Source organism: Nerophis lumbriciformis, linkage group LG12 (genome assembly GCF_033978685.3).
Source record: "Nerophis lumbriciformis linkage group LG12, RoL_Nlum_v2.1, whole genome shotgun sequence".
Classification (NCBI taxonomy): Eukaryota; Metazoa; Chordata; class Actinopteri; order Syngnathiformes; family Syngnathidae; genus Nerophis; species Nerophis lumbriciformis.
The window spans coordinates 41,882,875-41,895,343 of record NC_084559.2 but is presented as its reverse complement, the minus strand read 5'-3'; the positions used below and the strand labels follow the sequence as shown (position 1 = coordinate 41,895,343).

Sequence of the window (12,469 nt, the reverse complement as noted above, 5' to 3'; positions counted from 1 at the left end):
GTCACTTTGCAATCAAAAGAAAATAATTTTCCACAGGACAGGAAGTTGCAAAGGAACATAAATAAAAATCATAACTTGTATAACAATTTAACCATGACTGAGACCTGTACTAAATACCATTGCAGTTCCGTATGGTCATTAACTGTAGTCAAACAACACACCTCATTGTGACCCAAGACTTTTGCACAGTACGGTTTGTGTTACAACTTCAGAATGTATTTTTATATCAGTGTTAGCGTGGAGTCATGTGTGTGTTTGTGTTTGTGTGTGTGTGTGTGTGTGTGTGTGTGTGTGTGTGTGTGTGTGTGGCCAATGATGAGGTTTCCTGCCCTCTGGGCCCTCTCATCACCCCCGCCACTCCAACTCCTCCATCACCTTGAAGGTCAGCACACAAACACAACACAATAATGACAAACACCCGACGACCTCTGTGCATGTTCCTGGTTCTCACCTCCCGTGGACTTGAACCCGCCACGCACACCATAGTCCCCGTCCCCCCGCCTCGCCTCACCTCTGCCCCTCTGCAGCTACAGTACTGCGCTCCCCTTTCCCTGTCCTTCCTCTAAACGCAGCCTGGCTGAGAATGATGAATGGGAGCACATTACTCTCGTCCTCTGATGGCCTGCTTTTGTTCTTTCACACCATCTTTCCTTGTCTGGTCATATCTGACAGTCCATCTCAGATGCTCTGTTACAACGTCACAACATATTAACTCTGTACTCAAATAACACACCTCGTTGTGACCCAAGACTTTTGCACAGTACTGTTTTTTATTTTTATTAGGAAACCCCCCTGTCCCACCCATATTCTTGAGTTCTAAGGCTGCCTAAAATGATGAGGTGACTAGAATTGAGGTTTAACAATTTATTCGACTAAAAAGGAGTATAAAAGTACAAACAATAGAGAGAGAAATACGTTTTAACCGTAAGTTAGAATACGTTTTAACTTATTTCTACTCCTTTTCATTCATCCATCCATCCATTTTCTACCATTTGTCCCTTTTGGGGACCTTTTCATTCATAATTTACTTAAATGTTATGTTGATTCTTTCATTTAAAATTGTATTCCTGTTTGGTTTTTATGAATAAAAGATAAATGAATAAACTGAACAGGATGAACTGAGCTATGAAAAGGTCGAGGTTATCTCTAAAATGGTCGCCCGTCTCTCATGCTTTTGTCCTCCTTAGTTGTGCTGCTTTGTCCTACAGATCAACCAGCACGTCCACCGTTAAAGTTAAAGTACCATTGATAGTCATTAGGTGTGGTGAAATTACCCTCTGCATTTGACCCATCCCCTTGTTCCACCCCCTGGGAGGGGAGGGGAGCAGTGAGCAGCAGCGGTGGCCGCGCTCGGGAATAATTTTGGTGATTTAACCCCCAATTCTAAGCCTTGAAGGGAAGTAATGGGTCCCATTTTTATAGTCTTTTGAACTCACGACCTACCTATCTCAGGGTGGACACTCTAACCACAATGCAACTGAGCAGACTTCTCCCATGCGGGAGAAGAGGCGAGAGTTGTGGCAGGACAACTCTTGGCTGCTTCACCATGACAACGAAGATGAGGACATGCGTGACATCAAGATGGCCATGACGATGCACAGTCTTCCCTCGTTTATCGTAGTCAATTGGTACCAAACATAAAACCAAGACAGACAAATTTCCGCAAAGTACGAATTTAATTAATGAATTCAATATTTTCATAGAGCATAACAAGCTTTTTTTGACCTTCAAAATATTTTTTTTAACATTAATAGACTCCTCTTAACATGAAATAATAACCATATAGTCACTTTTACACTTGTTTCAACTAAGTAGCCTTGAATGTATTCACGGTGGATTACAGTACTCGCATCATTGCTATGGTCATCACCCGGCCACTACAACAGGGCCACGACTTGAAAACACTTCATAACATCCTGGGTAATTCCTCAAAATTATAACTGGGCTTCGATGTGCTTAAAATATTTGGTCAACATGACATTTGCTGTAATGTTAGTTTTCTGTGTTGTTAGCATTGCTTGTTTACATTGTCAATTCACATTTCTCAAGCCAAAGCTGAGAGTTTTTCGCAGTCTTGTTAGCCAGAAAAGCTGTGCGGTCGCATGTTGACATTGCTGGCGTCAATGTCTCACCAATGTGGAGATGCGTTATTGATGAGGCAGGAGTTGAAGATAAAGTGTATCAAAACGTTTTTCAGCCAAAAGTAGAAAAGGTCAACTTGATTGTCGCAGTGAAGATACAGTAGCGCCAGGATTAGTCGCGGTGTTGTTAGCGTTGTTCACCCCGAATACGGAAATGGCAGTCTTTATTAATTGCCTCAACATAATTGAAAATAAGACAGTTACTTAATTCAATACTTAATAAAGACCAGAATGTAGAAATATGCTTTAAAAATAAGTTTTAAAAAAATGTATATCAAAAAAATCTTCCATGTATTTATTGTGCTTATTTGAAGCCAGATGTAGGAAAGGGCGACCTGGATCCTTCTGGATTACCGTAAATTCTGGACTATATGCCGCTACTTTTTTCCTATGCTTCGAACCCTGCAGCTTATAAAACGGTGCGGATGATAGCTTTTTTTCTTCGCTGACGGCCATAATACAAATAGTTTAAAAAAAAATTAAATAGAAAACAAGCAAAGACGATGAAAAGTCATGTTATTGATTGTGCTTATGGCGCCATCTTTTGGACAAGTTTCCTCACTGCAGGTGCTGCAGTGCTCTTCTGTTGAGACTGAGCTTTCAACCAGAAGTACAAGTCATCCATAGCGTTACACATAGATTATTTATTCATCACTCCAAGGTTTAGTTTTACATCATAACTAAACAAATTGATATGATTTTTTTTATTTTTTTTTTTATTTTATTTTTTTTTGTCATAAAAATATACAATCATGTGTCCTTACGGACTGTATCCCTGCTGACTGTATTGATCTATATTGATATATAATGTAGGAACCAGAAATATTAATAACAGAAAGAAACAACCCTTTTGTGCGAATGAGTGTGAATGAGAGTAAATAAGTGTAAATAGGGGAGGAAGGTTTTTTGGGTTGGTGCACTAATTGTAAGTGTATCTTGTGTTTTTTATGTTGATTTAATAATAAAAAAATATATATATATAAAACATTTTTAATTTTTTTTATTCTTGTGCGGCCCGGTACCAATCGATCTACGGACCGGGTACCGGGCCGCGGCCCAGTGGTTGGGGACCACTGCTCTATAGTCCAGAAAATACGGTACTTCAATGGGGGAAACGTATAGTTTGAATATAAAATACATTGTAACTTTTTTGTGACATCAGTGCTGCAACTTTTCCGACAAAAAAACATAAATTGGTTAATCTAGTGCTGAAATATTTAAAATGAACACATTTTAGTAGTTGTGAAGTTATGATCCACATGGATGATTTCAATGTGAAATATTCACTTCAAGGTGTTTTTAAAATATTTTGTTTGGGGATATAAACAGAGCTTATTATGACGTGAAGGGATCACACCTTCAAAAAAAAGAAAATGAATAAAATATGCATCTTGTGTGCTCATTACAGATTTATGACTCCTGCTAAAAGAAAAGGTGGCGGCTGCCTGCAAACACGTCTGACTTTCAAATGCAGACGACACTCCTGTCAAGTGTTGTGCTCCACATTCCGTCCAATGAGAGCCAGAGAGGGGAGAATTGAGCGAGTACCTTCTCAGCCTCCCATTCAGTGACGGTGCGCTGCAAAAGTTACTTTGGGTGCATGAGAGCGCACAGGAACTCACCTACGACGCAGCGAGTGCCGATGCTACATCGCTTTGATGCATACTGGAGTTCATCAGTCACAAAGTTCAGTTGGCTCGGCTTTTTATGCGCGACTCAGAACAATAACAGCCGGGAAGTGCACACTGCTGCATTAGTCATAATGAGTGTGGGGATTTGCCCTGCGATGTGAAACATTGTTGCTGTTTTTCCAGCAACTTAAAAAAACAATAGTCTAACGTACGCTCAGGGTACTCTTAGGAAGTTACCTTTATGAGCGCTTAATATGCTGCCTGCTTCTCACGAGGGAGGAGTACCGAATTCTGTACTTTTATATGCACCGACCGAATTACGTCGGCAAGTCACGTAAAACATAACAGTTCCATATTTCAATACCTTTATTGCACGTGACGTCATGTCTGGTTGCAGACTAAACGTCGGCTCACGTAAGCAATCACTCCAGCAGCACCCAGTCAGACTCCCTCCAAGTAATGTTGCAATTTTCAACTCCAACAAAGCAAGTACGCTCGGCAGAAAACGCTGTAATGCAAAGTAAGGCTCCACTCTTCCAAAATGCACTAGCTTGATGCTAATTTACATTGGATTTGCCGTTGACAGGCTACTAATAGCATTAGCGATTTTACATGGCGAGTTCTTCCAAATTTGGTAATGAAAACTTGCTGAAAGATATTAGATGGCAGTCTTGTATAGGCAATCTATGGTACAGTATGTTGTCTAGAAAGTAGCTGAATGTGTTATGTTGCGCCCTACAAAGTGTACATAATGCCATGGCTGTCTTGAGTTTCTAATAATTTCTACAACTCTTATTTTTTTGTGATAGAGTGATTGGAGCACATACTTGTTTGTCACAAAAAACAGTCATGAAGTTTGGTTCTTTTATGAATTTATTATGGGTCGACTGAAAATGTGCATAATACTACCACCACCATGCTTGACGGTAGGCTTGGTATTCCTGGGATTAAAGGCCTCACCTTTTCTCCTCCAAACATATTGCTGGGTATTGTTCAGTTCAGTGCAGTTTGAGTTTATTTCGAACATGCATACGATAAGAAACACCTGGAATTGTGTGATGCATTACATTGTATCGTGGCCAAACAGCTAAATTTTGGTTTCATCTGACCACAGAACTTTCCTCCAGAAGGTCTTATCTTTGTCCATGTGATCAGCAGCAAACTTTAGATGAGCCTTGAGATGTCGCTTCAGGAGCAAGGGCTTCCTTCTTGCATGGTAGCCTCTCAGTCCATGGTGATGCAAAACAGGCTTGACTGTGCACACCCGACACCTGTGTTCCAGCAGCTTCCAATTCATTGCAGACCTGCTTTTTTGTGGTTCTCGGTTGAGTCTTGATCGTCCTGACCAATTTTCTCTCAGCAGCAGGTGATAGCTTTTGTTTTCTTCCAGATCATGGCAGTGACAAAACTGTGCCATGCACTTTATACTTACGAACAATTGTCTGCACAGTTGCTCTTCGGACCATAAGCTGCTTTGAAATGGCTCCAAGTGACTTTCCTGACTTGTTCAAGTCAATGATTAGTTTTTTTTAGATCTGTGCTGAGTTCCTTTGACTTTCCCATTGTCGCGTTTGTAACCGAGTTTAATGACTGCCTCACATGAGCCCTATATAAATGGGCTCAGAGAAGTCAACAGGTGTTGTCAATCATAATCACTCACATGAAGTTAAGAGGCCATGCCATGAAGCTCATTTGTTTTGATTGTAACTTTTCTACATCACCAAAATTGATCATTGTTGTATCTATACTTTTGATCATGTTGTATCTATACTTTTGATCATGTTGTATCTATACTTTTGATCCAGCAGATTTGGTCACATTTTCAGTAGACCCATAATAAATTCATAAAAGAACCAAACTTCATGAATGTTTTTTGTGACAAACAAGTATGTGCTCCAATCACTCTATCACAAAAAAATAAGAGTTGTAGAAATTATTGTAAACTCAAGACAGCCATGACATTATGTCCTTCACAAGTGTATGTAAACTTTTGAACACGACTGTATATATGACACACCAGCTGTTTGATTGTAACGTGCATTTTCGTTGTAGTTTTCATTAACAAACTTGTAGGCGGTTGAAATTGCCATGTAAAATCGCTAATGCTAATCAGTAGCATGTCAATAGCAAAGCCAATGTATATTAGTGCATTTTTTTTGTAAAGCCTTACTAATGTGAAACCTTACTTTACTTATGTGAAGAGTTTTTTTAGTTGTTGGCGTTGAACATTGCAACATTACCTAGATGTAGTTTGGCTGTGTCCGCTCTCAGTGCTGCTGGGGTGATCGCCAAATGCATGGCGGGCATGACGTTACACGTAACCCAGATACCGAAACATGGCACTGTTGGATTTGACGTGAATCAGTGCTCAGTCGGACCGGCGGGATTCGATCTTTGTCAAAAAAAAGTTCTAGATCTGGTACCCATTCCCGGTTGTGACATTCACGAACGAACCGAATCTATTGACTGGCTCGTTAACACGAGTGATGGGGACGTTGCAGTGATTTATTTTTAGCTTGACAGTAAATAAACGTTTACATTTACAGCTCACTCTGTAAACCACACCCAGTCTCTGACTGCAGCTGGGACTGCTGCGCAAGGCTCCTGTCAACCTGACACCTGTGAGGAGGCGTTAAGGGCAGCAACTGCTGCTCATTGAGGACATTGGGCCCCATTCAGCAATACAATCCTAACTTTTCCTCTTATCTTTATTCCTAAGTGATTTCCTAAGAGGAGTCCATTCAAATTCATGACATCTTCTTAAACGGCCAAATTGTTCCCACCTGCTGTTTCTTAAGTTGCTGAATGTGTGTGTGTGTGTGTGTGTGTGTGTGTGTGTGTGTGTGTGTGTGTGTGTGTGTGTGTGTGTGTGTGTGTGTGTGTGTGTGCGCACGCACACGGTATTTTGAAATGTCTATATATTGCTCATTTTGCATGTCTGTCTGTCTGTTTGTCTTATCTATCTATCTATCTATCTATCTATCTATCTATCTATCTATCTATCTATCTATCTATCTATCTATCTATCTATCTATCTATCCATCTATCCATCCATCTATCTATCTATCTATCTATCTATCCATCCATCTATCTATGATATTAATTTAAAATTAGACAATAGATGTAAGGGAACTTGTCACACTTAAGAACAAATAGACCACCCTAAGAGTGCTCTGGACTCTTAGATTTTGTTCTTACCTACAAACAAATCCCAGCTAAGAAAACATTGGTGAATACAAAAATCTCCTTAAAAACTTCGTAAGTGGGCCTAAGAACAACTTTTGTTCTTAAGAACGGTTGCTGAATGGGGCCCATTAACTGCAGCGTGATACATGCTTACATGTTCCAAAACAACATCCAAACTAGTCGCTACGTTTGTCACAAGTCGCTTTTATTTGATGAAAAAGTTGCCAGTTGGAAAGTCACTAAGTGAGCAACCTGCTTAGATACAGTATGTGTCAGAATCTACCTTTTTATTATGTTAAAAATAATTACTTAACATTTTTTTCCCCCCATTAATTCATTTTAGTACAAAACATGCATTGAACTAAATTAAAGTTTGATACATAAATAATTGTGAATTTAAAAAATATTTATTTTAGAGTTATGCAAAATGAGGGCTAAAAGTTTAGAAGTTCAAAACGTATCTGCACCATGGAGGATTATCCTGTACTAAGTGAGGTTATCAAAGCCAAACAGCAGAGCCAGAGCGGTTTTAGTAGGTTGGTTGGACTGTGAAAGCCACACTGAATTAAGTGCATCAGTCGGCAAGTATAACTCCCAGCAAATGGTTCAAACAACTGTAATCACTTCTTACTACGGAAGATGCATCAAGAAGGAGACTCAGGGCAGCAGAAAATGGTTTGTTTTTTTCTTGCCATGTATCTCCAAATGTCCACCCATGAATGACCAGCAGGGGTTTACCAGAACCATATGGGACGGACTCGGCACACCTGGAACTCTGGTTGAAAAGATGCAAGAAATAGTACCTGGAACGACTGGTTTTGCCAATGGAAAAGTATAACCGGTATTGCCATCATCAAGTAGGTACATTAGTTAGCATGTTTTGCGTTATAAAAGCCAGATTTTTGCCAAGCATTGCAGTTTGATTAAGTTTGTTATCCTTGGGTTTCCATCACCCTCAGTCAGGGGTGTCAAACTTACGAGCTTAATCGTAAGACCAGTTTGCTTCATGTTTTTAATGAAAGAAACCGCTGTTCTAAATGTCGCAATTCAAGTGTAACCCATGTCACACATGACAGTGTTTAAAGATGATGTTAAGCGCTCTCTGGATTGGCTGCAGCTACTCCAATCAGGTGCAAGCAATCAGCTTCCCCTGTTGTGGCTGGCAGCAGATGGCGTCAGACTGATGCAGTACCTCCTTCCATTTTAAATTATCCGCTCAATGGATAAAATAACGAAACGGTAAGATGTAAAGACTTAAGTCAACGTGACCATCATCTTTTTAGTTAGAGTTCCATGCAGCGCTCGCAATTGGTTGAATGCACGATGTGCACCCTGAACTCCATTGGGGAGTTCAGGGTGCAGTACTCCGGGGCGGTATAGCTCGGTTGGTGGAGTGGCCGTGCCAGCAACTTGAGGGTTGCAGGTTCGATCCCCGCTTCCACCATCCTAGTCACTGCCGTTGTGTCCTTGGGCAAGACACTTTACCCACCTGCTCCCAGTGCCACCCACACTGGTTTAAAAATGTAAATTAGATATTGGGTTTCACAATGCAAAGCGCTTTGAGTCACTTGAGAAAAGCTCTATATAAATATAATTCACTTCACTTCAAATATAATTCACATTGTAAAAAATGTGTGTTTCTACCTTTGTTGTGTTTGTTCTTGTTTATTTTATGCTAAAATATACCATGTTTACATTGGTTAAGTTTGTAGTTATGTTACCTTGATTTCGGCTATGGGGTCATTTTGATCATAGTTTTGTTTATATTATGAATGTTGTATTTGAATGTGAGTGTGAATGTTGTCTGTCTATCTGTGTTGGCCCTGCGATGAGGTGGCGACTTGTCCAGGGTGTACCCCGCTTACCGCCCAAATGCAGCTGAGATAGGCTCCAGCACCCCCCGCGACCTCGAATGGGACAAGCGGCAGAAAATGGATAGATGGATATTTGAATAATGATAAATGAATGTGTCGTGGCAGTTGCGGATTTCACCAATGCGGCGTTTTGAGAAACGTTTTTATTGGTGAACTGCCAACATGAGAATGCTAAACAGGAAGTGTTTAAAGTTCATTAGCTTTGTAGAAAACGCTGAGACAAAGTCTACGTTTATTGTGTTCTACATGGCGTTTTTGAAACGGCAGCAGTTTTTCCCTCAGAATTTTCCACTAACTTGAAGTGTTTTGCCAAAAGGATTATTTGTAATGTGTATATTTTCAGATGGTGTTGGTTCTATTTTTGGACAAAGAAAACAATCTGAAGTTGGTCTTTATTTTTAAGTTATTATGCCATGGTTTTACTAGTGCGGGCTACCCCCTGAGCTAAAATGAGTTTGACACCCCTGGCCTTAGTAGGGGTGATCCTACTGATCCACAATAGTGTAGACCTCGACAAAGACGCCCGTGACAATGAGCGTCAAATATGGAGACCACATTTTCATTTTTAAACATATCCTGTGGATTAGATCAGAAATAGGATCCAAAGCTCTTCATTGTTTATGTCAGAATGCAGCGCACGCCTTGTATTCCATTGAAATCTTTGTGTTGTACTGCTTTGATGCCATGGTATTCGTATACGATAACAATTGCCATACTGCCTATAAACTGAAAACAAAAGTCTATTTTGGACCAAAAAGTACCATGAAGAAACGTGCGTCAGTTAGTGAGGCACGAATCACAACGGTCCCAAAGTCACCCTTAAACACCTCAGAGCCTACGTTCTCACAGCACGATTCAATCTCCAGCTGTCACCTTGCAGGGACGTAACATAACGAGACAGGCGCAGGCTGCCATGCTGGAAGCGCCCATTAACGCACTCCCCATCAGCCTAAAGAGCAGGCAGGAGCGGAGCCCCCAAGGTGGGACTGGGTTGAGTGCGGAACGTGCAAGTATGCGGGTGCTGGAGTGAGATGCGAACAGGGGACAGGGCACGTGGATCCCGACAGGACAAGAAGACAGGCTGGAAAGGAGGTGAACCCAGGAGGACAGGGGCCACACACACCAGTAGTCGCTAGCGGAACCACACGCATGCCCACTTACCACCAGTGCCCGTATCCACTCAAAGTGCCAGGAAGCCAACATATCATCGAGGACATGGTTTTTATCACGGCTCTCCTCCTCTTTAGGGTCCTTGTGGATAAATTACAGTCAGATTTGATTGACTTTCAAAAAAATAAAAATAGTTCAGTCCATAGTTGTTTTAATAGCTGCTTGCTTGCTTAGCAAAATAAAACCTCAAGCAACTGACTTTCACTCACAAACGTCACACTGTAGTCGGTCCCTGCAGGGATTCACAGAGTTGCCACCGTGCCAATTTATTCCAAAACAACCAATCCTGGCCAATTATGCACGGCCTGGCAACTTTGTCCAATGACGGCAACTTCCCCGCACGTTTGGGCGCATCGGCGTCATTTTGGTCATCAAATTTGTCTGAGCGGCGCTCAAACGCGAGCACGTTTGCTTCTTGTGTAGACGAAGCAGGAACAGCAACAGTTTATTAACTCTTTATTACTCAAACAATTGTCCTTCCGCTTCCTGTCTCCAGGGCAAAGCCTTCTGGGTAGTGTAGTATAGATGTATAAACATTTAGCTACACACCTTACTTCCTAGTTAACATGTATTTATATATTTGTTCAACCTTTATTTATCTGTAGTTGAACAATTAAGACTCGATTTGTAATGCTGACTGACAGAGTTGACATGTTAGAGATGTTGACGTGTGATGATGATCTCTCATCGTCTCTCCTTGTCCAACAAAAATGACATCTACAGATCACTTTGAACAGTTCACAAACTCTCTTAATGTGCGAGGTAAATGTGTGAACATAAATTCATGTTAAACATGGACAAACTTTTTTCAAGAGTAAAACATACATGGAGAATGTCTGCAACTTGTGTAGGACAGAGTAGACCGCGGACAATAAGGACGCCTTTGGTGGTGTTTCTTTGCATAATTATTACCAATATTAGTTTAAATGAATTAAAACTACGTTAATTTGACAATGAGTGTGTGATTTCACTGCCATCGAGTGTTTACTTTTAAGTGTTTGCGGTATAGGGCTTGAAAGTGTGACGTAGTAAAGCAATGCATTGTGGGACTCTGAATCGCCAAATTACAAGACTGTGTTTAGGTTTTGTTTGTGTTTTCTCTAACAAGTTCAAAGAATGGCACCAACGTGCAGCATCATTAACTGCCACAATTGTTGTCATGATTGCTTCAGGTGGAAAAAACAAAAAACAATATATATTCTCATTTACGGCAAGAAACCAAACCTAAGGAACTCGGGTTAGTGAACTAAAGAGACGGTGAATGGCCTTGATAGAGACGATCAAGCATGACTTTTATTGCCATCACCTGGTACATGTTGGTGTGTTCACAGCATTTTCACAATGCTAAGTCTTATTTAGTTACACATGTAGCATTTAGTAGGATGTTAGCATTAGCCAAGCTAGCTGAAGGTGACAGACACCGTACATTATTTGTGTGTTTACTGTTAGTGATGTGTTAGCACAAAAATGAAGACGTTTTATTTTTGGAGAAGTAGCGCAGTGATCAAAGTATTCAAAAGTAATATTTAGTTAGTTTTTTTCTGTCAAAAAAGCCTATAAAATGAGGCTGGGCTCCCTCCCTCCATCTCAAACACATAAGCCATTAAAGTGTGGAGGACAATGAGCCTTAACGGACTTTGCATTCTGAAATTTGGTATAAAAACTGACTCCGTTGACCAGATAGACAAGTTTCTCTCCGACAATGGCGGCAGCTTACTCAAATCTCTTTTTCATTGGATCAAGTCCACCAACTTTACTCATTTTCTGGAGGTAGCGAGTCTTTAGAATAGTTCGTCTCGGTACGCTCCCTTGATTTTGTATTTCCTACGATCCATTAGAATCCAGTTTGTTGCTCCCTCTTCCAGTACAGTCTTGTAAACAAAAGCTTTGGCCAACAAAAATGGCTAATGCATCCCCATAATGCATTGCGAAATCCCGTGCACTTTCCAGCTATAAAAAAAGGAGTAAAACATCAAAACAGTACATTACAGTTTGTGTTGAGATCATGTCCTTTTTGAGGTTAAGGTTATAAGGAACACTTAAAACATTGAAACAATCCTAAAACTACATTTTGATTCAATGTCATCGTGAGTGAAGTGCCATACCACTGATTTGATACCGAGTTAAAGTCAAACTGGTACCAGCGATACAGATCCGATAGATACTTTGTGCAAATATAACGTAGGTGTCTGCTAAAATTGAAAAAGTTGTGCATTTTGGGGCGGTATAGCTCGGTTGGTAGAGTGGCCGTGCCAGCAACTTGGGGTTTCAGGTTCAATTCCTGCTTCTGCCATCTTAGTCACTGCCGTTGTTTCCTTGGGCAAGGCACTTTACCCAACTGCTCCCAGTGCCACCCACACTGGTTTAAAAATTTAACTTAAATATTGGGTTTCACTATGTAAAGCGCTTTGAGTCACTAGAGAAAAGCGCTATATAAATATAATTCACTCACTCACATTTTCAAATA

General features: G+C 40.6%; 1 protein-coding gene across 6 annotated transcripts in view; it reads right to left on the bottom strand.

Moving 5' to 3' along the window:
* The window catches only part of mctp1a (multiple C2 domains, transmembrane 1a), a 502,786-nt gene that overhangs the window by 68,584 nt on the left and 421,733 nt on the right, over window positions 1-12,469 (bottom strand). For 2 of the 6 annotated variants that reach the window (XR_009817879.1, XM_061986604.1), the window contains exon 18: window positions 9,994-10,083. The exons of the other annotated variants lie outside the window; for them this stretch is intronic. Coding sequence is in view for 1 of the 2 variants with exons in the window: in XM_061986604.1 (XP_061842588.1) it covers window positions 9,994-10,083 (90 nt within the window). In the remaining variant the exon portion in view is untranslated. The remainder of the gene's footprint in view (window positions 1-9,993; window positions 10,084-12,469) is intronic. 6 annotated transcript variants of the gene reach the window in all.